This window comes from Sceloporus undulatus, chromosome 2, assembly GCF_019175285.1.
Source record: "Sceloporus undulatus isolate JIND9_A2432 ecotype Alabama chromosome 2, SceUnd_v1.1, whole genome shotgun sequence".
Lineage (NCBI taxonomy): Eukaryota > Metazoa > Chordata > Lepidosauria > Squamata > Phrynosomatidae > Sceloporus > Sceloporus undulatus.
Genome location: NC_056523.1, coordinates 12,304,542 through 12,331,329, shown reverse-complemented (window position 1 = coordinate 12,331,329; position 26,788 = coordinate 12,304,542). Strand labels below are relative to the sequence as shown.

At 43.8% G+C, this 26,788-nt stretch overlaps 2 protein-coding genes across 4 annotated transcripts in view; one reads left to right on the top strand and one right to left on the bottom strand.

The window, feature by feature from the left end:
• Nucleotides 1-21,839, top strand: part of PBX2 (PBX homeobox 2) — a 49,228-nt gene extending 27,389 nt beyond the window's left edge. For 2 of the 3 annotated variants that reach the window (XM_042450797.1, XM_042450798.1), the window contains exons 3-9: nucleotides 2,900-3,144; nucleotides 6,763-6,953; nucleotides 9,168-9,303; nucleotides 9,568-9,712; nucleotides 10,118-10,206; nucleotides 15,652-15,738; nucleotides 17,609-21,839. In XM_042450797.1, the coding sequence (XP_042306731.1) occupies nucleotides 2,900-3,144; nucleotides 6,763-6,953; nucleotides 9,168-9,303; nucleotides 9,568-9,712; nucleotides 10,118-10,206; nucleotides 15,652-15,738; nucleotides 17,609-17,701 (986 nt within the window). In that variant the 3' untranslated portion in view covers nucleotides 17,702-21,839. The remainder of the gene's footprint in view (nucleotides 1-2,899; nucleotides 3,145-6,762; nucleotides 6,954-9,167; nucleotides 9,304-9,567; nucleotides 9,713-10,117; nucleotides 10,207-15,651; nucleotides 15,739-17,608) is intronic. The other variant, XM_042450799.1, reaches the window with a different exon arrangement.
• RNF5 (ring finger protein 5) overlaps nucleotides 15,087-26,788 on the bottom strand; it is a 28,243-nt gene continuing 16,541 nt past the window's right edge. Inside the window, exon 6 of the mRNA XM_042450878.1 lies at nucleotides 15,087-15,201. Within this exon, the coding sequence (XP_042306812.1) occupies nucleotides 15,134-15,201 (68 nt within the window). The 3' untranslated portion in view covers nucleotides 15,087-15,133. The remainder of the gene's footprint in view (nucleotides 15,202-26,788) is intronic.

Genomic DNA, 26,788 nt, shown 5'->3' with positions numbered 1-26,788 from the left:
ACGCTTGATTATATGATATCCTGCCTGAACTTGGTAGTTAAGTAGGGTCAGCACTGTTTAGTACTTGGATGGGAGACTGCCAACAAAAAACAGGTGCTGCAGGCTACATTTCAGCGGAAGGAACTGGCAAAACCACCTCTTGTGTATTCCTTGCCTAAAAAAAAACTTTTGAAATTCTTGGGGTTGGCATAAGGTGACAGGTGACTTGAAGGCACATACACACATAGGAGTAAGCATGGTGAGTGTGTTGAGCATTGGACTGTGATTCTAGAGAACAGGGTTTGAATCCCCACTCGGCCATGGAAACCCACTGACTGGCCTTGGGCAAGTAACACACTCTCAGCCTCAGAGGAAGGCAAAAGCAAAAAAAAAAAAAAACCCTCTTTGAACAAATTCTGGCAAGAAAGTCCTGTGATAGGTTTGCCTTACAGCAACATGTGTGAATAAAAATACATGTGGAACACGCTCCCTCAGAATGTGGTGGAGGCCCCTCCTTTGGAGGTTTTTAAACAGAGGCCGTATGGCCATCTGTCAGGAGTGCTTTCATTGTGAGTTCCTGCATGGCAGAAGAGGGTTGGGTCAGATGACCTATAGAGTCTCTTCCAAATTTATGATTCTGTGATACACCTGAATTCTGGCTATTAGTCTCCTGCTGACAATACAAGTCTGAAAATGAAAAATTTTGTGCAGCTGTCTATTGTCCTTTGCTTTTTATTCCTTACTTGTTGAATAGCTCTGCCACTGTTCCTAGAATAGCTCAACGGAGGACCTGTTTTTGGAATTGCTCCAAGGTGCTACTAAACCGCCTGAATCTGGTCTTGGCTATCTAACTCTGTACTTTTTGTTTCTTTCCCCACTGCCTCCGCTCCTTACTTTTGCATTTGTTTACTGCTGATTCTCAAGAGAGTTGCTGCCAGAGTTGCCAGCTTTTGAATCAGTCTCTTTTGCTCTCTCTATAAGAAGAATTAGCAAAGAACCCCTCTGTCTCCCTCTTTATAGAGCTTTACTGCCTGTTTGCTGTTTATACAGCCTGTATCAGAGCCAGCATGGCATAGTGGTTTGAACGGAGGCCAGGGTTCGATTCCCAGCTTGGCCATAAAACCCACTATGTGACCTTGGACAAGTCGCATTCTCTCAGCCTCAGGGGAAGGCAATGCAAACCACTGAACATATCTTGCCAAGAAAACTCCATTTTAGGTTCACCTTAGGATAGCCATAAGTCAGAAACAAGTTGAAGGCACACAACAACAGCAACACCTTCCACTTCAGGGTTGCCATAAGTCGGAAACAACAACAGTTTAAAGAGGGTAGAATTGGGCCAAGCCTGAGTTCTTCCGTCTTCCTGCTTTTGGCCAGTTGGCAACCCTCTTGTTGCTTCCTTTTGTTTCTGTTTTGCTTACTCATTTTGCTAAATATACATGGAGCTTGTTTTTGAAAAGCTTCGCCAGCTTAAAAGGTGCATGGCCTGTGTTCAGAGCTTGGGAAAGTTACTTTTTTGGGCTTCAGTTGTCCACTGGCCATGCTGCTTGGGAGAGGGATTCTGGAAAGGTGTATTTCCCAGGGTTCAATTCCCAGCTCTGCCATGAAACCCACTGGGTGACTTTGGACAAGTCACATACTCTTAGTCTCAGGGGAAGGCATGACAAACCTACTCTGAAGACATTTACCAAGAAAACCCCATGATAGTTTGCCTTAGGTCACCTTAAGTCAGAAATGACTTGAAGGCACACAACAACAGTGAAGTCCCCAAAAGCTAAAGCTTCCAAAGTATGCTCAGGCTGCTGTTCCAGGCAACACAGCAGCAAGAACAGAGTTTTGTTCTCTTTTTTTTTTAACCTTTTAAGTGTGGCATAGTGGTTTGTGTGTTGGACTACAACTCTGGAGACAAGGGTTCGATTCTCCGCTTGGCCATGAAACCTACTGGGCAACCTTGGGTGAGTCATGCTCTCTCAGCCTCAAGGGAAAGGTAATGGCAAACCCCTCTGAAAACATCTTGCCAAGAAAACCCCATGATCGGTTTACTTTAGGGCCCCCCTAAGTCAGAAACGGCTTGAAGGCACACAACAACAACGCCTCCCACCTTATGGCAACACTAAGGCAAACCTGTTGTAGGTTTTTCTTGGCACGATTTCTTCAGAAGAGGTTTGCCATTGCCTTTCCCTGAGGTGAGAGTATGTGACTTGACCATGGTCACCCACTGGGTGTCCGGGTCTAAGTGGGAAGCAACATGAAGGCACTCCACAGCAACAAAGACCCCTAAAACCAAAACTTTCCCAAGGTATGCTCAGGGTTTTTGCGGCACAGCAGGGGCAGGTTTTTATTTTTTCATTTTCAAGGGGGCAGCCTTAGCATTGGCAATGGGGACAGAGGGGAGGAATTACACCTTCTCAGCACATGCACCTACAAGTTGCCAACTTCTCTCTTTTATTTAGTCTCAAAGGTGCATGCTACAAGATCCCTTTGCATACAAGCTTCTTCTTTGGCTCCACTTCCCTTGGGGCCCCTTGAATCTACCTCCTCCTCCTCTCTTCCCTTCCTGTGAAACCCTCACCCCCCAAACATCTCTTGCTCCTGCCAAAAATTGATGCTACCCCCTTTTTTGGGCCTGTGATCCCCATAGCAACGACCTAGTGGTGACCTAGTCTCCTGCCAAGCGACAAAAGAGGAAGGAGGCACCCAGAGGGGAGGAGAGAGAGAAGAGAAGGAGAAAAGGGAGGGAATGGAGGGATAGGAAGCCCACCAAGAAAGGAAGGAGGGAAGGATAGGAAGCCCACCAAGGAAGGAAAGAAAGAGAAGAGGAAAAATTGGGGAGGGAAGCATTGTGACGGAGGTGTGGTGACCCTGCAAGGACCACTACCCACTCCATTAACTCTTTCCTTTCCCCTTTCTTCCATTTCAGGACTCAGCATCCGAAGTTCTCAGGAGGAGGAACCTGTGGACCCTCAGCTGATGCGTCTGGACAACATGCTCCTGGCCGAAGGGGTGGCCGGACCCGAGAAAGGGGGTGGCTCTGCGGCAGCAGCGGCGGCTGCAGCAGCGGCAGGAGGGGTGTCCCCCGATAACTCCATTGAGCACTCAGATTATCGGAACAAGCTCTCACAGATCCGTCAGATCTATCACTCGGAGCTGGAGAAGTATGAACAGGTGCGGAGGTGGCTTTTGTCTGAACGCGGTGTAGTGGTTGGAGCGTTATTGTTATTATATTCTTATTATTAACCTACCCTTTCCCCACAACTGAGACTCAGAGCAGTTTACAAGATTAAAAACAGTACAATGAAAAACAGAAAGGTGTTACATTAAAACAGAATCAGATTATTACAATATTAAAACAGGTTGCATATAAAATAATAAAATTCAGTTTTTAAAGTGTTTAACACACTTTAAAACAATATAACACCCGGTGTGTTTTTTAAAAACCTTCTGCCAACGGAAGGACAAGGAGGGAGCCATTCTCATCTCCCTGGGAAGGGAGTTCCAGAGTCTAGGGGCAGCCACCGAGAAGGCCCTCTCTTGCGTCCCCACCAGCCATGCTTGAGATGGTGGCGAGACGGAGAAAAGGGCCCCTCCAGAGGATCTCAGAGATATGGGCTGCCAAATAGTGTTGTGTTATTAACTCTGGAGAACAGGATTTGTTCATCTCAGCCATCTCTAAACCCACTGGTGTAGCCATCCAGACCTACTGTTTTATCCATCTAAACTCACCTTGAGCAAGTCTTATTTTCTCGGCCTCAGAGGATGGCAATGGCAAACCCCCTGTGAAGAAACCTGCTGAGAAAACTCTATGTTAGGGTCGCCATAAGCCAGCAAGGACTTGAAGGCACACAGTACCTTCTATGTCCCTTTTCCTGTCTTGAAGATGCTTGAAGACTCTGCTTTTGGGCTCCAGAGCCCAGGCAGCGCAAACACCGAATGACTGTCCCCCATTTATATATTGAAGATATCCAAGTCCGGCCAGAGCTTAGAAAAATAACATTTTTGGATCACCAGTCCCAGAAACACTCAGCCAGCCTGGCCATCAGATTATGAAATCTGTAGTCTCCAGAACCCATGGAAATATTTTCCCCATGCTTAATATAATGCTTAGAATAGGGATGGGAGGCTGTGTAAGACTAAGGGGCAGGATTTGCACACTGAGAGACCATGGAGAGTCATGCTGCCACACCACCACAAAAATAAGAATAAATTTTTTCCCCCCAAAGGCCCTCTTGGGGAACATTTGCACCACATTTTGCAGGCTTCCTGGTCCATTTCAGGTCCAGAAGAAGTCTTTTTTAAACAACGGTAAGTGAATGAAAGTCATTCACTGTTTCAAAAACAGGGCTTTTCCTGTGCCTAAATTGATGGTGGAAATATCCCGTGTCCCCTAGAGGTCATTTTGAAAGAAACACACACACATTTCGGGGGGGGAAGGCCTACAATTTTATTTCAACCCTAAATGCCCCCCCCCAAATATGGTGGAAATTCTTTTCACATTCCCTAGGGGCCATTTTGGAGAAAGAATTGACCCCTGGGGGCCTCATGCTTCCCCTGGGTTCTGGTTTATCTACCCCTGGCTTAGAGTTTATAAGCCTCACAATAAGTGGGAGCTGATGGTCATTTTCTCTGTGGGACAACAAATCCATTCTAGTTTTCAATCCAGACTTCATAAAGAAGGTATCCGAGGTGCTGAACTTTATTCCCCACTATCAGCTCAGCCTCAGAACCTTGAGTAGCTCCTCTTTCAGAGCAGATTCATTGCTCCAGCAACTACTGATTGCTATATGGGGGCCTTTCTTTTTGAGTAAATCAAACCCTCCCCTTCCCTGATTTCTGTTGGGATTCCAGCTTAGCAGTTCTCAAAATTTTAACAGTTCAGCACAGGGTGTTATCTCCTCTTAGAATCACAGAGTTGGAAAAGACCACAAGGGCCATTCATTGCAATCCCTTGCTATGCAGGAATTGACAACTGAAGCACCTTCGAGAGATGGCCATCCAGACTCTGTTTTAAAACCTCCAAAGAAGGAGACTTCACCACTCTCTGAGGGAATGTGTTTCACTGTTGAACACCTCTGACCATCAGGAAGTTCCTCCTGAGATTTAGGTGGAATCTCTTTTTCTGTAGTTTGAATCCATTGCTCTGGGTCCTGTTCTCTGGAGCAGCAGAAAATGAGCTTGCTCCAACCTCAATATGACATCCCTTCTTATACCAGTGGTACATTTTTTACCCTTGGGACCCTCCTTTACATCTACAGTCAGTATAGCACATGAATAAAAATATTTTATTTATTTAGTGTGTGTATTTTCATTCACACATTCATGTATATTCATACTTTACATTTTGTAAGGGAATAACATCATTGAAATTAGAACAATTTTATGTAAGTAAATTCAGCTCAACCCATGTGTAAATTTTACACATAAAAAAGTTTGGGAAGAACAAGAGGAGGAGGATTCAGAGCCTCCCGAGTCTCATGCCCCTCTCTGAGCAACTCTCACACCACTGTTATACAGTGGTAATAGTATCCCTTATATAAAGATAAAGGTATTCCCCTTTGACAAAGTTGTCAAGTCATGTCTGATTGTAGGAGGCAGTGCTCATCTTCATTATTAAGCCAAAGAGCCTGCGTTGTCCAAAGACGACTTTGGTGGTCATGTGGCCAGCATGACTGTACTGAATGCTGTTACCCTCCCATAGAAATGGAACCTATTTACCTACTTGCATTTGCATGCTTTTGAACTGCGAGATTAGCAGAAGTTTGGGAGTAGTGACAGGAGCTCACCCCATCATGCACCACTCGGGCTTTGAACTGCCAACCTGCTGATCTTGCAGTCAACAGAGTCAGTGTCTAAACTGTTTGAGCCCCTGTGCCTTATATAAAACCAAAAAAATCAAGATTTGCTTTTTGGAATTTGTATATCTTTTAAAATATTTTCAAACCATGGATGGTTGAATCTGTGGATAAGGATTCTGTGGATACAGAGGTCCGACTGTATATGCTAATTGCATGATTACAGAGTTGTACTGTGTATAGATTGTTGTTATGGGATCGTTATTGCTTTATCTCACTGTTGTACCAGGATTGTTCTTGTGATTAATTGTCGGGTTGCCTTGTTGTTATTTTTGCATTGTCTTATGCATTTGGCTCCCATCTCTAACACATGCAACTCACCCTCTCACCACCCACAAAGTCTGTGTATCTGCACATGGATCATAGTATCATAGAATCATTGGAAGAGACCCCAGCAGATACCAAGGGCCCACTTTTTTCAGAGTATCAATTAGTAATGCCATTTGTTTGTTTAAAATATTAGAATCATAGAATTACAAAGATGGAAGAGACCACAAGGATCATCCAGTCCAACCCCCATCATGCAGGAAGACACAGTCAAAACACTCCTTGTGACAGATGACCATCCAGCCTCTGTTTAAAAACCTCCAAAGGAGACCCCACCACACTGAAAGGGAGTGTCTTCCACTGTCATACAGCTCTTGCTGTCTAATTCTTCCTAATGTTGAGGTGGAATCTCTTTTCATGTAGTTTGAGTGCATTGCTACTCTGGAATAGCAGTAAACATACACTCCCTTGGGGTGTGGTGGAGTCTCCTTCTTTGGAGGTCTTTAAACAGAGGCTGGATAGCTGTCTGTTGGGGTTGCTATGACTGTGAGTTCCTTCATGATTGAGGGTTGGACTGGATGGTGTTTGAGGTCTCTTCCAACTCTATGATTCTAAGTTCCTATACTTTCATATCATCCTCTGCCTCTTTACTTCTCTTTGTGCTCAGGCCTGCAATGAGTTTACGACACACGTGATGAACCTCCTTCGGGAGCAGAGCCGCACACGCCCTGTGTCGCCAAAGGAGATTGAGCGTATGGTCAGCATCATCCACCGGAAATTCAGCTCTATCCAGATGCAGCTGAAGCAGAGCACATGTGAAGCCGTCATGATCCTCCGCTCTCGCTTCCTTGATGCCAGGTTGTTAATCTCATTCAGATAAAATAGCCAAATCATACAGTAATCAATACAAGTCTGAGCTCACTTTGCTAACCAAATCAAAAAAGGAGCTCCTGCCTGCTTGTTTCATAGAAGCAAATGCCTCTACCCAGCAGCAAAGGAAGGACCTCCACACTGCAATGTCTCCTCTGGGAAGGGCAGCTGTGGAGAGATCATCTGGCTTCAGATGACATTTGGCAAAAGGGTTCAGAGTCTTTCCCGCAGGGAAATGGCCAAAAATAGCTGCCATGGCTCACATCTCAGGAGGAAGAGGAGGCATAAATTTACTAAAGAAACAAATAGAGGCCTCCTGTTTCTACTGTGGGAAGGTGATTCTAGGGAATTTAGATGATGAGCACCAGAGCCAAGTTTCATTGAAGAAGCTCCTGCCATGGAGCAGAAATGGGTACAGTAGCTCACTGGTTTGACCTGGCATGGCTGAGACATCATCTTGGACTTGTGGGAGAATTTAATACCTATTAATACATTTAAAGTTGGAAGGTGACCTTGTTGGGTTTTCACACTTGCCAGAAAGTGGTGCCACGCTTTCTGTAATGAGTGTAATTGTTTGTTTTCATGTGTATGTGTGTTTTTAAGTCACCTGTAGACTTATCGTGACTCCATGAATTTCATAGGATTTTCTTACGCAAGGAATGCTCAGAGGTGCTTTCCTCTGAAATGTTACCTACAACACCTGGTATCTGTTGGCAGACTCCCAACCAAGTAGGGTGACCCTGCTTAGCTTCCAAATTCAGACAGGATCCCAGAACAGACTGGATCTGGAGCCTTTAGGGTGTTTAGGCTGTTGGTCACTTAAATACCAACCTTAGGGTAGTATTTCCAGAGTGGTCCACATCATGGCACATCACATCCAGGCACATTCACATAAATGTATGACACATACATAATAAAACAGTGATTAATAATAGAATGGAAAAGAGCTATAAAATATTTCACCAAGTTAAAAGTCCAGGAAGTAAAAGCTGAGATCCTGCATTGGATCATAGTTCTATTTTGCAGTTTCATGTATTTTCCCCAGCACTGTCAGCTCTTGGATGGGGAGGCAGCAGTGGTGGTGACAGTAGAGGTAGCTGTTTACCAGTGCAAAGGGTAGGTGATTCACAGAATAGAATGGCAGCTGAACTTAGTATAGTGGGGATGAAGGGAAAACAAGAGTACACTCACAGATGGGGTGCACCCTTCCCTTGGGAGCCCAGACCAGCCTGAATCATCTTCCCACTTCTTCTCCTTCCCAGTAGTAGGAAAAGCAGCAACAGTCCCTCCTGGACCTTGATGCTTTGGAAGAGAGAGCACAAAGGCAAGAGGATCGCCCCCCTACACCCTATCCAAAAAAGGATTTGCATACATGCAAGCTACACTTGAGAGGCAGTGTGTGTATTGGACTACAACTCAACCAGGGTCCAATTCCAGGCTCAGACAAGAATCCCACTGGGTGGCCTTGGGCAAGTCACACTCTCTCAGCCTCAGGGGAAGGCAATAGCAAACCTCTGAACAAATCTTGCCAAGAATATCCCCTGATAGGTTCGCCTTAGAGTTGCCATAAGTCAGAAATGACTTCAAGACACACAGCAGCAACAAAGCTGCACTTACGCATACATGTCATTGACAGGTTGCTAGCCATACCCTACTCTGCCATGCAGCCCCCATCCCATCCCATCCCATCCCAAGTGGTCTTCCTAGTACAAGCCCCTGCTCTTTATATAGGCAAATAAATACATAACTTGAATGATTTACATTTAAACTCTGTGACTATGGAGGAGGGTATGTGGGAGGCTGTAGTTTAGATGGGAAACATTGCCATTTTGGGGAGTGTTCAAACAAGTAGTTTCATCCCTTGCATCATGGGTGGACAACTGCCAGGGGTTGGGTTGCGTATCAGCCCCCTCAACCACAGTGCCGATAAAGGCAAACTCCCTTTGAAGAGATATTGCCAAGGAAGCCCATGATAGGTTTGTTTTAATATAACTGTAAGTTGGAAACAATCTGAAGATACACAAGAACAGTTGCAGCAGAAGGAGGCCTTCCGTTGTTGTTGTTGTTGTTGTTGTTGTCCCTTTCCTAATCACTTGCACCATGATATTTTCTATTTCTCTTTCAAAACTGCTATCATTTATCTCCCTATTTCTCTGCCACCCCGTGTACTTCCACCCCCTTCTTCCCTACTCCCCCCTCTAGGCGGAAGCGACGCAATTTCAGCAAACAAGCCACAGAAGTGCTCAATGAGTATTTCTACTCACACCTGAGCAACCCCTATCCCAGCGAGGAGGCCAAGGAGGAGCTTGCCAAGAAATGTGGCATCACAGTCTCACAGGTACCTGGGGAGGTGTGGGGGAGCAGGCCTGAGGCTACGCTAGACGGGCCCCATGGGTGTTACTTGGGATAGCAGAGCAAATTTGGGACAGAGGGGTTGGTGGTGGGGAAAAACTTCTTGTTTGGCTGACCTGTCAATACATAATCCCCCTCCTCCCCTCCCTTCCCTTCCCATCCTCACTTTTCCCTCATCCCCTCCCCATTTCCTTTCCCTCCATTTTGATCTTTCCTTCCCCGGTCTCCCCCCTCCCCTCCCTCCTTCCAGGTCTCAAACTGGTTCGGGAACAAGCGCATCCGCTATAAGAAGAACATCGGCAAGTTCCAAGAGGAAGCCAATATTTACGCCGTGAAAACGGCTGTCAGCGCCGCACAGAGTGGGGGCGACTCCCCCAACACCCCCTCCTCCGCGGGTAACTCCCCTCCCCCAAAAAACTCCACTACACCCCATGTTGGTGCAGGAGTCCTTGCTGGGATTGGAGACACATGGAACTCCCCTCTCTGCTCCAAAAAGTGCTGGAGTTCCTAGGGAGGTGCCTCCGCTACCAGCACCCACAACCCATTTCCCCCTTCTGTATGCAGAAGAAGTTGGTGTTCCTTCTTTTGCCTTCCCCCACACACTAGCATCTGCGTCCCCATTTTTGGCCTCAGAGTAGCCAAGGGCTCCTTCCACAGTTGGGTTTTCTTGGCTTGCTCTCCAGCTAGTCATCTTTGTAGTGGTCTTATTAACATTTTGTTTGCTAGAGGCAACTGCTTCTGCCACCCCATTCACCCTATCACTGTCTTCCCTCCCACCCCTTCTTTTGTTTTTCCGATAGGCTCTGGTGGCTCCTTCAACCTCTCCAGTTCTGGAGATATGTTCATGGGCCTGCAGGGTCTAAATGGAGACTCCTATCCTACATCACAGGTCAGTTCCCTTGCGTTGCTGAACTGAACAGGCATTTTTGTTTCCTTCTGGGATCGAGGCAAAGCAACACCCTTGTGACATGAATGTGGCCTGTGGGCTAAATTTTGCCTACTAGGCCACAAATGCAATAAACACAACTTTGGGGTGTGATAAGCATGCAAAACAGGATAAATGAACCCCAGAAATACAAAGTTGAAATATACCTCTTTAACAAATAACCTTCAATTATTAGCTTTCTGTAGCAACATTCTTGCAAATTTAGTCTTATGAAATCACAGCACATTCATACAAATCCAATAAAAGCCAATATTCTTTATCATAAGGCAATATCACATAACATTATAGTGTCACAATACTTATATTCCAATGAGTCCACAGTAAGTATTTGCAATAAAAATAATCCGTAGTGAAATCTTTGGCCAATGTTTGTACTTGTAATTAGTCCAAGGCCAATGGCATGCCAGCTTTCTTCAGCCAGGTGATAGATCTCTCTTGTCACTGTATTACAAGACATGTCCAAGTGCAGTTGAAATATTTCTAACATTGTATTTCGAAACTACCAATCACAACATCTATTCCTTAAAATACAAAGTATACAAGAAACATAATACTACATTCACCCCCTAAAATCCAACTACAGTAATTGCAATCACAAACATTGGCCGAGGATTTAACTATGGATTACTTTTATTGAAAATACTGGACTGAGGCCCCAAATGACTCAGGTAAGGGCCTTCCCCAAAGCCCTACAACCTTCCAAATTGGGAAAGCAACTCTGTTGAGGCCTCAAGGAGCACTCCTTGAACCTGTGGCTCAGTCAGCTATATGGGAGGGAAGAGGGATGAGTGAAACCACTACCACAAGGAGCAGCTCCTTCAAGGGGGCAGTCATGCCTTCTTTCCTCTGCTCTTCAGACTTTATTATATTTTCATACTACTGTATATAGACGTGTACCAATAGGCCTCATGTATAAGTCGAGGGAAGGTGTCAGGATCAGAATAATGGATTTTGATATGACGCATGGATAAGTCGAGGGTAAAACGTAGGAGGCTACAAGGAAGGATGGAAAGGGGAAAATACCACTTCCATCCCTCCTTCTCCTTCTCTGGACCTCACCTCTCCTGACCACCTAACAGCAATTCCCAGGTGTTGGGGGGAAAGTTTTAATGTCGGATTGAGCAGGGAAGCAAGTGGTGTTAAATGAATTGTTTCTTCCATGGGAAGAGGAGGTTTGCCAGTCAGACTGGGGAGGGAAGGAAGTGGTGTTCAATGAGGTGTTTTTTTCCATGGGAAGAGGAGGCTTTCAAATCATACTGGGAAACTCTTTCACACACACAGACAGAATAACACAGTGCCACGAAGCACCAAGAGTAGGGCATCAAGCTTGCTTGTTTTAGGACCTTTCTAAACAGTACTAGTTATGAACCCGTATATAAGTCGACCCAAGATTTTAGGGTCAATTTGGGGGCATAAATTTCTCAACTTATAGTCAAGTATATACGGTATGTCAAAAAATCAATTTCTTTTGTTGTTTTAAACCTGTCATTCAAGCCTAAATTGGAGTCAGGCTACGTATACCAAACTAAGAAGCCCACACAATAACACTACCACAAGGCTACATTTATAGGGGTCTTTCTCAACCCCAGTAACCCAATCGAGAAAGGAAAGAATTGGAAGAATAAGAGCAGGGTATGTGGCAAGATTCCCTAGGGGTTAGAATTGCAGGGCCAACCTGGGAAAGGGGATCCGTTATTTGGATGCTGAAGAAGTTGGTGCTCCCTCTTAGCTTTCCCCCACATACTACCATTTACATCCATATTTTGGCCTCAGAGTAAAATATCAATATATTAAATATGTGTATGTGTGTTGTGAGCGTTCAAGTCATTTCGAACCTATGGTGGCCCTAAGGCAGTTCACCTTATCATAGGGTTTTCTTGGCAAGATTTGTTCAGAGAAGGTTTACCATTGCCTTGCCCTGAGTCTGAGAGCATGTGTTTTGCCCAACATCACCCAGTAGGTTTCAGGGCCAAGCTGGGAATTGAACCCTGGTCTCTAGAATCATAGTTCAACACTACACCATGCTGGCTTCTATATTAAATAAAAATATATATTAAATACCGTATATACTCGACTATAAGTCAACTTCATATATAAGTTGGGGCCAAATTTAGGGATTTTGCTATGAATCATGGATAAGTCGAGGGTAAAACATAGGGGCATTTAGCAAAGGATCTGAAGGATGAAGCAAAGCAAAACAATGTCAAAGAACTAATAAAATTCCAGCAGACATAGCTCTTTGTGGTCACCCTTAAGGCTGGATAGATGAGAGAGTAGAGGGGATCAGTGCTTCCAAGACACATTATACCCTTCCCTTTTACCAGGGGATGTTTCCTTCTTTTAAATAAGAGTTCACATATAGTACTTACATTGACCCCATGGATAAATTGATTCAGGTTTTTTTTGGGGGGAGGGGTCAATTTTTGACCTAAATTTCTAGACTTAAACATGAGTATATACACTATATATGACATATCCCTTTTTTCAGGTTGTCCCCGCAGTTCCAACCCCTAGGGAATCCTGACACTCATTCTGCCCTTATTCTCCCAATTTTTTCCTTTCTGGATTGAGTTACTGAGTCTCAGGGCGATCCTTATAAATATGGACTTTTGGTTGTGTGCATTCCTTAGTTTGGTATGCATGGCCTTACTCTAATTCAGGCTTGATAGCAAGCCAGAGACAGGTTTAAAACAACAACAGAAATAGATTTATCCAACACAGTATGAGAATATAAGAAACTCCTGTTCTTTAAGATCCCCCATATCATAGGCAGTTCTCCCTTCCTGTTCTAATCCCATACTGTCTCTTTTAGCTCAAAACCCTATCTGTCTCACCTCCCAACTCTGTCTCAGTGGGTGCTCTCAACATCCTAACATACCTTTTAGCAGACTCTTTCCCCAGAGGCCCCTCTTTCAGCCATCATAATGACTGATGGCTGCCTTCAGTTATTCCCAAGCTTTTCCTAACACTCACACAAACACTACTCAGTAATGTATTTACACAAAGTTTTTTTCCCTTTACCTTGTAATAATTTCACACCTCTCCCCTTCAGTAGTTATTGCTTTATTGAAGCTTCCAATAATCTCAACTGAGAGTGATGAGCTCTAGCAACATGACACTTTGTAAACCAATATACTTACCATAATGTAATTCATTCCTTTGTTTGACCATATGATTAACATAACAAATCTTGCATAACCACAGTATCAGTACCATCATACCACAGAAAGTATATTTGGGCTTACTTTCCAACTCCTAACACGACGTTCCCCTTTGGGTTGCCTAGAAAGAGTAATCAACTACCACATTTTCCTGTCCCTTCTGTGTACAATATTGGAGTCATAGTCTTGGACTAAAATACTCCCAACGTAATAATTTGCCACTGTTACCATTGGTATGGTGTAACCAACATAAGGATGAATGATCTGTCCTTCAAATTTGCTTCGCCACAGTGGTTTATAAAATCAGCTAAGGTTGATATGCACCATCTCAAATTAATTATCCATCCCTAAATTAATCAAATAGTTGGCATTACTTAGGCTGCTTCCACACTTCAGAGTTAATGCAGTGGCCCCATCCTATAGAATCCTGAGACTTGTAGTTTGCTGTGGCGCCAGATCTCTCTGACACAGAAGGCTAAATATCTCAGAAAACTACAAATCCCAGAATGCCATAGCATTCAGCCATGGCAGTTAAAGCGATGTCAAACTGCATTAGTACTACAGTACTAGTTGGGCCTCGATCAGAAAAGTTTTTTTTCCTGTTACCTGTAAGAGTTTCTCACCTTCCACCTTTAGAAGCTATTGCTCTATTAAAGCTTCAACTGTGGGCTTTACATTTGATCAGTAGGTTTATCAACAGATTCCTTAAGCTCATGAGGGGATGGAGCTAGTTTAAATAAGTGAGAACGACCTGTGAGAGAATTAGGTGTATGCTTTAGTTTGGTACACATCCCCCTCCCCTTCGACTAGTATGATTTAACATGGGGTGGCAGGATGTGTGAAAATACTGAAGAGAAACTCCACCCAATTATGTGATGGAGGCGCCCACTATCCCACCAGTTCTTCACTACGAGACTCGAACTTGGGATTCTCTTAAGTGCCTCCTGCACTATAACTATCTTTAGATGCCAGTGCTCTGGGTTTCAAATTTTTTGCCAGTTGGTACCAACTAGTGGAGCTCTGGTGGCGCAGTGGTTAAATGCCTGTACTGCATTCACTCACTCACAAACTGCTTCTGAAACGTTCCTGAAAATCGCCTCCTCTGGGACGGATCGGGAATGGAATGAGAACTTTTGGTGGCAGCGGCAGCGTTCTGGCATGCGATAAAATGGGTGATAGCCCCCAAAGTCCTATTTACTTGATGCAGTGCCCCGACCCCAAATTGGGTCCATAATGTCTTCACGACACCTGTTCCCAATTCAGGGCTTCCTCGCCTTAACCTGCATTTAAATAATTCACCTTTTGCTGTGGGTTTTTGGCTTTCTTCGCAGTGATGACAGTGGCTGCCTTTTCATTCCTGTGAGCTGTTTGGTATCATGGGCATGGATCACTCTGAGGTCAGAATGGGGTGCCCAGCATCAGTACCATGGCTGGGCACCTCATTTTCACATCAGCAGTGGTACCTGGCGATGAATGGGAGTCGCATGGGAAGGCACCCACCCATTATTCGCTGCCTGAGCCAAAAACCCACAGCAAACGAGAGCAGGTAAGGGGGGGATTCAGGGCCAGAATACTCCAGGGGCAACCTGGAACATTCTGGCAAGTGTAGATCCACCCCTGGTCAGTAAAGTTCCTTTCCAGTGCTAATTAAAAAATTTCCTGTTCTCATGTCTTGCCAGTTTTATTTCAGGTTGTGATTATGGCTGGGTTCATGTCATGATTAATAGCCTCTTAATTGACCCCTTGAATAAATTGCTGCAGTGTTCATTTTTTCTTCCTGCGAGAGAAGCGAGAGGTTTTAATTAACGACTGTTTCCTTGCATTATTTTTTATTTATATTGTTTTATGGTGAAAGACTTATTTGCTGTAAAAATGAAAGGGGGAGGGGATTGAGAATAAACCAGTAATTTATAGACTTCTTTTCTACCATGTAGAGCAACATTAAGAAAAAATGAGAGGCAGTGGGGAAAGTAATTGGGAAAATGTATGGCACAAATATGCTAGCTAGCTATATCTATATCTATATCTATATATCTATCTATCTATATATATATATATATATATATATTAATTGCAATCTATACACAAAATTAGTGTCAGCCCTAGCTCTCAGCCTTCATGGAAGTTGAAGCTTGGCATAACAAAACCTCTTGGCTCAGTCTGCTGTCTTGTACTTAACCTGCTGTCACTGTGCTTTGTGTTTTTCCCTTAACTCTATGAACTCCAGGTGGAATCAATGCGCCACTCCATGGGGCCCGGTGGCTATGGGGACAGTATGGCTGCCACCCAGATGTACAGCCCACGGGAAATGAGGGTGAGCTTGTACCAGGAGACTGACACTGAGTTATCACTACAAGGCTACACCATTGCTAAAACCCACCACAAGGCCTTAAATATTCATCCCCCATCTATTAACAGGCAACTTTCTGTTAGTTCTGTACTACTTTGCACTGCAGGGAGACTCAGATGATTCAGTGAGAATCAAACTAAAGACCTTCATTCCGTTTGGTCAGCATTTGGGAAACCTGCAAACAGCCCATGAGAGCAGTAGTCCTCCTCACTTCGGAATGTTGTTCAGAATGTATTTAAATATGGGGAAGCCTGGTTTAGCATACTGTGTGTGTGCAGGTATATGTAAACCATTTGCTTTGCTTGTCCCCATTTGTGTGACTGCTAAACAAGCCAGGAGGGATATGTTTAAGAGTTGCACAATCCATAAGAGTTAAGAGCAGGGTGAAACAAAGAGAAAGGAAACCATGAAGGGTTTCTTTAGTACATTGTCTTAAGGTCTGAAGTGATCCTGGATTGTTGCTCCTTGTGTATGCGAGAATAATAAAATCAGGATTTCTTCTTGATTTATCAGTGCTGGCTTGTTTGGGAGCAATAAGTTCAGAGACCCAATTCAGACAGCAGGCTAAATAAACCATTCCTAGTTTGTTGAATAAACTGTATTAGTATGGAGGATTAATGGGCTGTAGATGAGCATACAGCTCATTTATGATAAATCAGAGTCTTCCAGAATTCTGTATGTAATTATTGGATAATCTATGTTCAGGTTCTGTTTAACCTTTATGGCTCACAACCCATTATAGACATATCCCTAAATGAATCGGTTCAGCTAGTGACTATGATCAAATTTTCTGGAGATTAACTGCTTGTTGTATGAAGAAATGCTTTATTTGGTTCTTAGTTATAATCTTGTGTGATGGAAGAAAAATTATCTCCATGTGTGCCTTGCCATGCGTAATATTATGACCCCTGCCATTCCTCCTCTTGTATAATCTTCCATAATAAAGTAATAAAAATCCCTCAATACAGAAAACTAGATGCCAGGAAAAGGATTCTAACTTGCTCATTCTCCCCAATATGCTTGTTTCTTATATGGTAGGAATTGTTTTGTATGGAAGGGCATTTTTTCACTGTATACCCTTATCTACATTCTGAAATGGTATAGTCATTACAGGTGTAACCCCTCAAAGGATTTCAGTCCTTGAAAGACTGAAATCCATGATTCTTAAAAATGTTTATTAGATCTGAAGTGTGAGAAATTAGAGACAATATTGTTTGGGTTATATGGTGGTCCCTCAGTATCCACTGGAGCGTGATACCAGGATATTCCATAGATACCAAAACCCATGGATACTCAAGTCCCAATATACATAGGATAGTAAAATGGTGTCCCTTGTATAAAATGGCAAAATCAAAGTATGCTTTTTGGAATTTGTATTTTTTTAAATATATATATCTTAAAGCTGTGGGTGGTTCAGTCTGTGGATGCAGAAGGGCCAACTGGAGATTAGATGTATTGTTTTATGTCAGTGATGGATGGAAACCATCATGAAACATGATAAACTGACATACAGTAGACATGTCTCAGGACAGAGTTTATGGATTGTACTAAGCTGCACATTCTCTATAGAAAACAATTGACTCATAGTTTTTGGATATGCTAGCAAGTGGGAGGGTAAGTGGGTTATTCCTTCAGTTAGAATAAATTCTGGTGATGTCTTTATTTCTCTCTCTCTCTCCCTTGGGAGGCAAGGAGAGGTGAAATGATGCTTGGACTTTTGAGAAGGCAAACGGTTTAGTAGCTTGGAACTTGCTAGGGAATGCTACTCTAACCTAATATCTCATGCTCTTCTATGATGTTAAATTTACAATGGTTTCTCCTTCTTTTTCACTAGGCTAATGGCGGCTGGCAAGAAGCAGCCACCCCTTCTTCCGTTACTTCCCCAACAGAAGGTCCTGGCAGCGTCCACTCTGACACCTCCAACTGATCCCATTGTGCCATGCCCCCCAACCCTCCCTTTCATGTTCCTCATGGCTCCAGGGAAGAGAAGCATGCCAGTGCTGAACTCAGCTGGGCAGGGAAAGAACAATGTTCACTGCCAGGGAATGACTGCATCGCCATGCCGGGGAGGGGATGGGGAGGGAACCCAGTACAGCACTTCTCAAGATTCAAGGCGGCAATGCTCCATGGGGAAAATAATTCAGAAACCACCCAGTGTGATCTGAGATGATGGTCTTTTCCATGATCCTGAGGGCCACCTCTTAGTAACCATGATGCAAGTCTAGAAATGGTGAAGGGGACCCAATATGAAGACACGGGGGTGGTGGGGTGGGGATGGGTGGAAGAGGACTATTCCCAATTGGTTTATCTTCTTGGAGGGACTAGGGGAATAATCTTACATGGCACCTGCAACCAGTATCACAACCTGCTGGATCAGTCTCGTAGGTAACATCTGCCTGAGAGGACCTAAAACTGCCTCTCGCTGCGTCCCGTGGGATGCAATTCAAACTGGCAGCAGCACTGATAGGCCTCATAGGATGAGCCAAGAAGTTTGCCCAATACGGCTTAAGTTGGCATCTCTCCATGACGGGATGATTCCAAGATGGCAAACTGGTGTCTTCCTGTCAAGTTTGACTAAGATGTATAAAAAGGAGAAACAATCAAAGACTTGGATTCTGTGTTTACCCACAAGATGGCAGCTTCTTCACTGGTCATGGTAATCGAGGACAGCAACATCCTTTATGGAATCTTTTCTTAAGAAAATGAACCCAGAATGTGCTGCTTTGCTTGTCTTGACACAAGATTGTGCAAGATCACAGCGATACCCCTGCCTGGGATGAATGATCCAACACACCTCTGCCTAATGAACATTTTCCTTGCATACAAAGGTCGAAGACGACTTATCATCTGAATGGGAAAGTGGATGTTCCCCTGAGGTGTCATCCAAAAAGGAAATTGTTATGGTAGAGTCCAAGATGTGGCTGACAGGCACTCCTCCATTAGACTAAGATGTAGCAGAGTGGCATCTTTCCATTAAGCTAAGGCATCAAACATAATATGGTACCTTTAGCAGACAGACTGTGGTGGTGGTGGGCAGTTCAGAGTACTAGAGGAGGAGAAGGATAAGTAAGCACAAACTTCTTACCTCCTTTTGTGCACAGCTGGATGCTTGAAATAGGTTAGGGGTGGAGGGAGCTATTGGGATTAGGAAGCCCAGCTCACCCAAAGCATACATGTTACATTAGCTGCATTGTGAGTGGTGAGACTTCCCCCCTCCCCTTCGTGTCAGTCCCTTGTTTTCCATTCTTTTTTTGCTTTTCCCCTCTCTCTCTTCATTATTAGCATTTATCTCATTTTGATCATTATCTGACTAGTTTTTGCCCTTTGTTTCAGTCTTTCCCCCTCTTCAGGCTAGGCCTTTTTTTCTGTCAGTCAAACAAAGCATAGCCAGTTGGTTTTTCCCTTTTCTGTAATACTTTTGCCAGCTCTTAATCTTGTGCTGAACAGGATGGAATACATATATAGTTAAGAAGCAGAAAGAAAAGGGACATCCATGATAATGGTACAGAGCTGAGTCAGGAAAAGTTGGGCCACTCATTATTTGGGTTAGAGGGTCAGTGCTCTTGTTGATGTGTCAGGGTCAAATTATTGTGTGCCTTCAAGTTATTTCTGACTTAGGGCAACACTAAGTCGAACCCATCACAGGGTTTTCTTGGAAATATTTGGTCAGAGGAGGTTTGCCTTTGCTTTCCTCTGAGGATGAGTGTGTGTGATTTGCCCAAGGTAACCCAGTGGGTTTTATGGCCAAGCTGGGATTCGTAGTTCATCATCCAAACCACAACACCACATTGGTGTTACTAAATTCATTATTGCATTCAAAATGGTGACCTTAAAAAAAAGTATGCTCAGACTTTTTTTGGTTTGGTTTTTGTTGTTTCAGTGAAAATTGTCTCCCGTGGAACTGTTATTGTCAGTGGACAGAAAATTCCCATTCATATGGATTTGGATGTGACTTGGGGAGCAGGGCAGGCAAGATTTTTGTTGGGACCATAAACAGGAAGAGACTGACTCCCTCTTCATGCCTGCCAGAATCCTGAGCCCCTCATCTCATTGCAATTTCTGTTTCTTAAAAAGTAGGTGGAATCAGTAATGCATTTAATGTAATGTGTATTTCAAAGCTCTCCCAGAGACTTGAAATGTCCCTAGTGAGAAAATCATTATCAAGGGACAAGAGTCCAGGAAAGTCACATTTCCTGACTATTACCAAAGTTTTCAGGAACGTGCCAATGCAAGAGAACATGTGGGGATAGCGGCAGTGGTTTAGGGCACACTTCCACCTGCACTGGGTGATGTGAAGGTTGCAAGGGCTTTACTGGTGTGAAATAAATGGGTGTCGTGGGATAGTGCTACTCAAGTGGTGACCTCTGAGCCATTAGTTGCCAGTCCCTGCCAAGTTTAAAAGAAAGAAAAAAACAGTTATTGTCAGTGGACAAAAACATGTTGCTGGTCCCCGGCTAAGTGGGGGGGGGATTATTGTCATTTCCCCCCCCCCCCGATAGCCATAGAAGCCCCAGTACTGTATAGGACATGACTAATGCAGTATCCTGGGGCTCTATCACATGTATGTCAACAGATTTCCTTGAAAGGAGGGGGGAAGGCATGGAAACAGCTACTGATGGTAAACGTGCCTTTTCCCAAGAACAGCATGTTGTCTTTGAATATTCTGGCAGTGTATTGCTTTGCAACAGAAGTGTACGTCACGAAGGAAGGAGCATGCACTAAATACAAAACTAGTACTGGATGTCCTTGATTGTGCAGAACAACCCAAACTCTGATTATGCGGAAAAGCTCTTAAAGCTCATTCATGTTTGTGCATCCACTTTTCCTTTAGCCCAATACTTGGCATCTTGGGGAAAAGATTTGAACAAACCAGACAAAGCTGATGAAGATTAGAAATGTGTTCTTTCTTTTCTCTCCTCTCCTCTTTCCCCGTCCCATGAATCCTGATGCAATGGGGATGCAACTGCCTGACTCAAGGTAGTTAAATTTGGTTTAATCCCAGTAGAAGGTTTAGTTCAAAGGTATATTTTCCGTATTGGGATGGGAGGGAAAAAAACCCAGAATGGATGTGTAAATAGTTCAATGAGGAGAATGAATGGTCTGAATGAGAAAGGCTGAACTGAGGAGGGAGATGATGAATAGTCTGAAGTCTAAAAACCATGGATCCAAGAAGAGTGGGGTGAGGGATAAAGTGGATAAGGATAGCTATTGAAAGTAGTGAGAAATGAATAAAACCTGGTAGGAGAGCAGAGATGACGGGAAGATAAAACAGTCTAAAAATCTCATGAAGTGAAAATATTAGCTAAGGACCACAAATGTGAGGGCCAGAGTATTAAGCTAGAAGCTTAGCTTAATGTTAAAGTACTGTAGAAGGCTGATGAGATTATGGTCTGGAAAAGGGGGAAATTCGAACAGTAGCAGAAAGGAGTGTAGGAAAGATCCATTAGAAATTATTGATGGAGGGTAAAAACTCATGGCACCTATTCACAACTGAGAGTGGCTGTTTGCTCTGACAAATACAATCGGAGGGCATGAGAAGATACCAAAATGAGACTCAAAGGAGGAATGTGAAAACTGTCAAATCAACGGTTAAAGAAAAGGTATGGTTGGAGAAAGACGGATCATGAAACGCATCGGACACCCCAATGGGATTGAAACCAAGAAATGAATGTGAGATGAGCAGCAAATGTTCTGGCGGTGTTAAGAGACAAGAAAGTGACCAGGAGCGACCCAAACCCATCAGACCTTTGACTTGCTCTCACCTCCATGCTCACAGGAAGGCTCCACGCTAGTCAGTCCAATAGCTTTATTACCTCATGGCGCAAGAAACCAATAGAGACTTGGGACAGAGACCTTTTGAACCTGCTACCTCTGTGTGCCCTGGGGGCGGGGGGAGACTTATGTGGGGGGGTCCCCCAAAAAACACTGCCCCATTTCCCTTGACGGAGGGTGCTGGGGCTCCTTGCCTGACTGGCCGTTTTGACTTGTTCTGTTTTTGGCTCTAGGTTTCCTTTTGCTTTTATTATCATCATTATTTTTCTTCTATAAAATTGAAGACAAGTTTTGCCCCGGGGTTCATTTGTTGAAAGGAAGGGAAGTGTGAACGGGAGTGGAAACTGACCCTTTGATCGGTTGCAAAGTTGTTGGCGCAAGCCATGCTTAAACAAATACCTAGTTAGATTTGGTGTTGTACAGATATGTCATTCAGGTGCATACAAGATCTCTGAAACTCAGTTTGCACAGCCAGGTTGTTGTGTGAGCAGAGAATGGAAAGCAATTACAGTTGGCCCTCCACATTTGCTGGGGTTAGAGGCACAGGACCCCTGTGGAAGTGGAAAAACCATAAATAAACCTGTTTTTTACCTGGGAGAACACCTCTCTAGGAATCTCTAGGTAAAGCACAATTTTATGATCAACAGCTGTCAGAAGCTGATCATAGAATCATGCTGGAGGACCTACTAATGTTTAGAGCAGTATTTTCTCTAGAAATCTCCAATTCTTCCAGTGCAACTCTATGGATAATTTCCAGCAGAGTTGTGCTAGAGGACCTAGAAATTCCTAGAGAGACCTTATTAATCAAAGTCGCAAAAGTCAAAGCCACAAATGTGGAGGCTCAGCTGTACGGTCAAGTAGGTCCACGTGCTATAGCCCATGTCAGACTATTTTCTCCATACCAATACAAAGTGGGGGGGGGGGAGGTTGTCAGGTGAGGATAATGCAAACCTTGTGAAAAATAGATTCCTGTAGCTTGTCAGATAAACCTTTCTCCATATATAGTTTGTGTGTGTGTGTGTGTGTGTGTGTGGGTTTTTTGGGCTATGAGGCCATGTTCTAGAAGACTTTTATTCCTGACATTTTGCCAGCAGTTCAACTGTTCCTCTCAACTAACAGTATATATATCCAACTCTCTTCCATGCCAGCATTCTCTGAAGATGCCAGGCACAGCGGCTGCTGAAACTTCAGGCATAAACTCTTCTAGAACATGGTCTCATGGCCCAAAAAATCCACAAAAAACTATGGATGTTGGCTGTGAAAGCCTTCAGCTTCCCCCATATAGTTTGAGGTAGCTATTTTAACATTGTTCATATCTAGCTAGACTTTGTGTCATCTGCACATGTCATCCAGGTGGCACATAGAAGTTCTCCAAAACTCAGTTTGCACAACCAGGTTCTCGTGTGAGGGGGAAATGGAAAGTACAGTAAATACGGGCAAGTAGCTCTCCATGTGATGTAGCCCATGTCACAATACTTTCCCCATACCAATACAAAGTGTGTCTGAGGAGGTGGTTGGGTGAGAATCGTCCAAACCATATGAAAAATAGATCCCTGTAGCTGACCAGATAAAGCATCCTCTGTATCCTTGTTTCAGGTAGCTCTGTACAAAATTATTTTTAATTCTCCACAGCAGCTATTTTTTTTTTCTAAAATTGGGATTGCTGTTTGGCCAAACATTGACAGAAGTGCCTATATATATATATATATATATAGTCCAGATCTGGATTTTTGGAATAGTTTATTCCTTAAGCTTTTCATTTGGAAGTGATAACATTAAAACATTAAAAGGGAGGATAAAATTAAGTGGGGTCTTCCCACATCAATACTATTTCTTCACGTAAATTTGAGCTAGGTCTGACTGAACCAACCAAATAAGGAATAAATGCATTGTGGAGGTCTATTAAGATCTCAGATATATTTTTACAAGATGAGGTGAGTGGATTTTTAATCCTTGCTCTGTTTTCTTATCCAAGCTCATTTTCTTGCAAAAGAGGTTATTTCCTCCATATAGCAGAGGTGAGGATTTTGTGTCTGCATGTGATTCCTGTAAGAATCATGGCCTCACCGGGACCCTTAACTTTGAGTTCGTGACATACCAAAAAAAATCCCACCAAAAATGCACGCATTTTCATTTGGAAGATGCCTATGGAGTGTGGTGGTTCTCTCAAATCCCCTTTTTTAATGCACTGCTCCCCCCTCCTTTCCAAAAACAAACAAAAAAATCCAGCCATAAACTGGCCTGAAAGTTGTCTGGAAGTGACCAGAACACCACTTCTTGTTCCACAAAATGGTGGCAATGTGGCCCATGCAAGGGTGGGAAAATGGTTGTTGGACTCAACGTTTGCCCATCCTAACTATATAGAAAAGACATATATAGTAGTATATATTTATCGTGTGCTACACAGTTCAACTTTGCTAGGAAGACACTGGATCTTCTATGTCCTATTCATTTTAGCCACAACATCTGAAAAGGGTGCAAGTGCTTGATAAAAATGAATAAGCCAGATTCTGAGTTGTACTGATGGGTGAGTTCTCATCCCAAGAAGAGTTATTTCTCCATTGTTTGGCTGTGTGCACCTTCAAATTGCCCGTCGACTTACAACAACCCCCATGATTTTCACAGGGTTTTCTTAGGCAAGGGAAACTCAAGTGGTTTGCCATTTCTCTGAAATAGAGCATAACAGCACCTAGCATTCCTTGGTTTTCTCCCATCTGAGTTCTAACCAAGTCAGACCTTACTTCCAAGATCAGATGGGATCTGATGCCTGCAGTGCATTAGACTATGGGGTGGCTCTGTTCCTGAATTCTCAATAGCTCCCTAATACAGATTCAGCAAGAGAGAGTTTTCCCATTGCTATGTCATCACACTGGATATGTTTTTTCTTGCTGAGATCAAGATCTTCTACTCTTGCAAAAAAGTTTGTAATTATGTGGGCATGAGAATGCTACTGTTAGGTGGATTTGTAGCTGACTGGCTGAACCCAAAAGATGCTCAGCAATAACTCCTCTTCATTTTGGAAGGAAGTGACCAGTGCGGTGCCACAGGGGTCCTGGGCCCAGTGCTAGTCAACATCTTTATCAATGACTTAGATAAAAGAATAGGAGGCATCCTTATCAAATTTGCAGATAACACCAAATTACATTAAAAGGTAGGACAGGATCAGAATCCAAAATTGCCTTTAAAAGATCAGGAAGCTGGTCCAAAACTTAACAAAATGAATTTCAACAGTATGATACTGCACTTGGGTAGTAAAAATGAAAGGCTCAAATATAGGATGGGGGACACCTGGCTTGATAGCAGTATATGTGAAAGGGATCTATGAATCCTAGAAGACCACAAGTTCAACATGAGTCAACAGTACAATGCAGCAGCTAAAAAGGCCAATGTAATTCTAGGCTGCATCAATAGAAGTATAGACGGGTTACAAACTGCTGGGTTGCAGCGGTCTCCCGCTGCCGCTTGCAGCGTCTGGGAGCCGCAGCGGCCAAACCGCGGGGCTCCCGGACGCTCCAAGGAAGGAGCGCGGAAATCGTGCTCCTTCCTGGGCCCTGGAAGAGGTGCCGCAAAGCGCAAGGCGCGCTTTCACGGCGTCACTTCCGCCGCAACACGTCTGGACGCTATGTGTTCAAGATGTCAAAATGACGGTAGCCGTGTGGAACGGCCACTGCCATTTCGTACGCGCGGAGCGCATACTAGGGTTAGGGGGTGCAGAAGCGCCAACCCTTCCTAACCCTAGTACGTGCTCTGCGCATACTTTCTGGCGGTATGTAACCCGCCATAGTGTCTCTAGATCAAGAGACGTAATAGTACCACACTATTCTGCTTTGGTCAGGCCTCACCTGGAATGTTGTGTCCAGTTCTGGGCACCACAATTCAATGAGTGTGTCCAGAGGAGGGCCACCAGCCATGCCCTATGAGGAACAACTTAGGGAGCTGGGGATGTTTAGCCTAGAGAAGGAAAGGTTAAGGGGTGACATGAGAGCTCTGTTTAGGTATTTGACGGGATGCCATATTGGAGAGGGAGCAAGCTTATTTTCTGCTGCTCCAGAGAATTGGATATGGAGTGATGGATGCAAACTACAGGGAAAGAGATTCCACTTAAACATTAACTTCCTGACAGCAAGAGTTGTTTGATAGTGGAATAGGCTGCCTTGGGGAGTGGTGTAGTCTCCTTTGGAGATTTATAAACAGAGGCTGGATGGCCATCTGTCAGGAATGCTTTGACTGTGTGTTCCTGCATGGCAGGGAGTTGACCTGGATGGTTCTTGGGATCTCTTCCAATTCTATGAAGCCCTGGTGGCGCAGTGGTTAAATGCCTGCACTGCAGCCATTCACTCAAAACCACAAGGTTGCGAGTTCAAGACCAGCAAAAGGGCCCAAGCTCGACTCAGGCTTGCATCCTTCCGAGGTCGCTAAAATGAGTACCCAGACTGTTGGGGGCAAATTAGCTTACTTGCTAATTAGCTTACTTGCTGTTCACCGCTATGATCCTTGGAATAGTGGTATATAAATAAAACAAATTATTATTATAAATTATCCTGTTACAGAGAAGTTGGCCTATGCTAAAATGAGAGAGCATATTAAAAAATCCCTCATGGAGACATCCTATGTGCTGAGCAGGTATGTGTGATCTTGTACCTTTAGCAGTTGCACAAAAAATGAATTAGAGGGCAAAACCATGGAAACAGCAGAAAAGCCACACTCACTGAAACGCATGCTGAACAACAGTCTGAAACTATCTCACCTCTTGAGTATTCCTTGCCTAAGAAAACCCTACAAAACCCATGGGGTTGCTCTAAATTGACAGCCAACTGGTAGGCACACGGACACATCTCGAACTGTATTGACTGGATCGAGAAGATTATAACAGTTGACAGATCTGCACTGCTCAGAAGCCCATGGCTTACGCATTGAACATGGAGGAATCTGATACTTGCTGGCATCTGGTGGCTGAAGTAGGAACACTGCTCAGTCCTCATACATACATCTTATGGAGATTTCTCTTTTTAAAAATGATAGCTGTGATCAAGATACTGGGGCAGATTAAAATAAATAGGCTACACTTTTCCCAACATTAGGTTTCCATGGTAGGAAACTGCTTGTAGATTTCGCCCTTGTGCACCTTTTAAAAGCATAAATCCCATGTCTCACCTAAAACTGTTTCAAGCTATATACATTTTGAAGCAGCATCCACGTACACTTATTGGTAATAAAAATCTTGACTTTGGATGAAAAAACC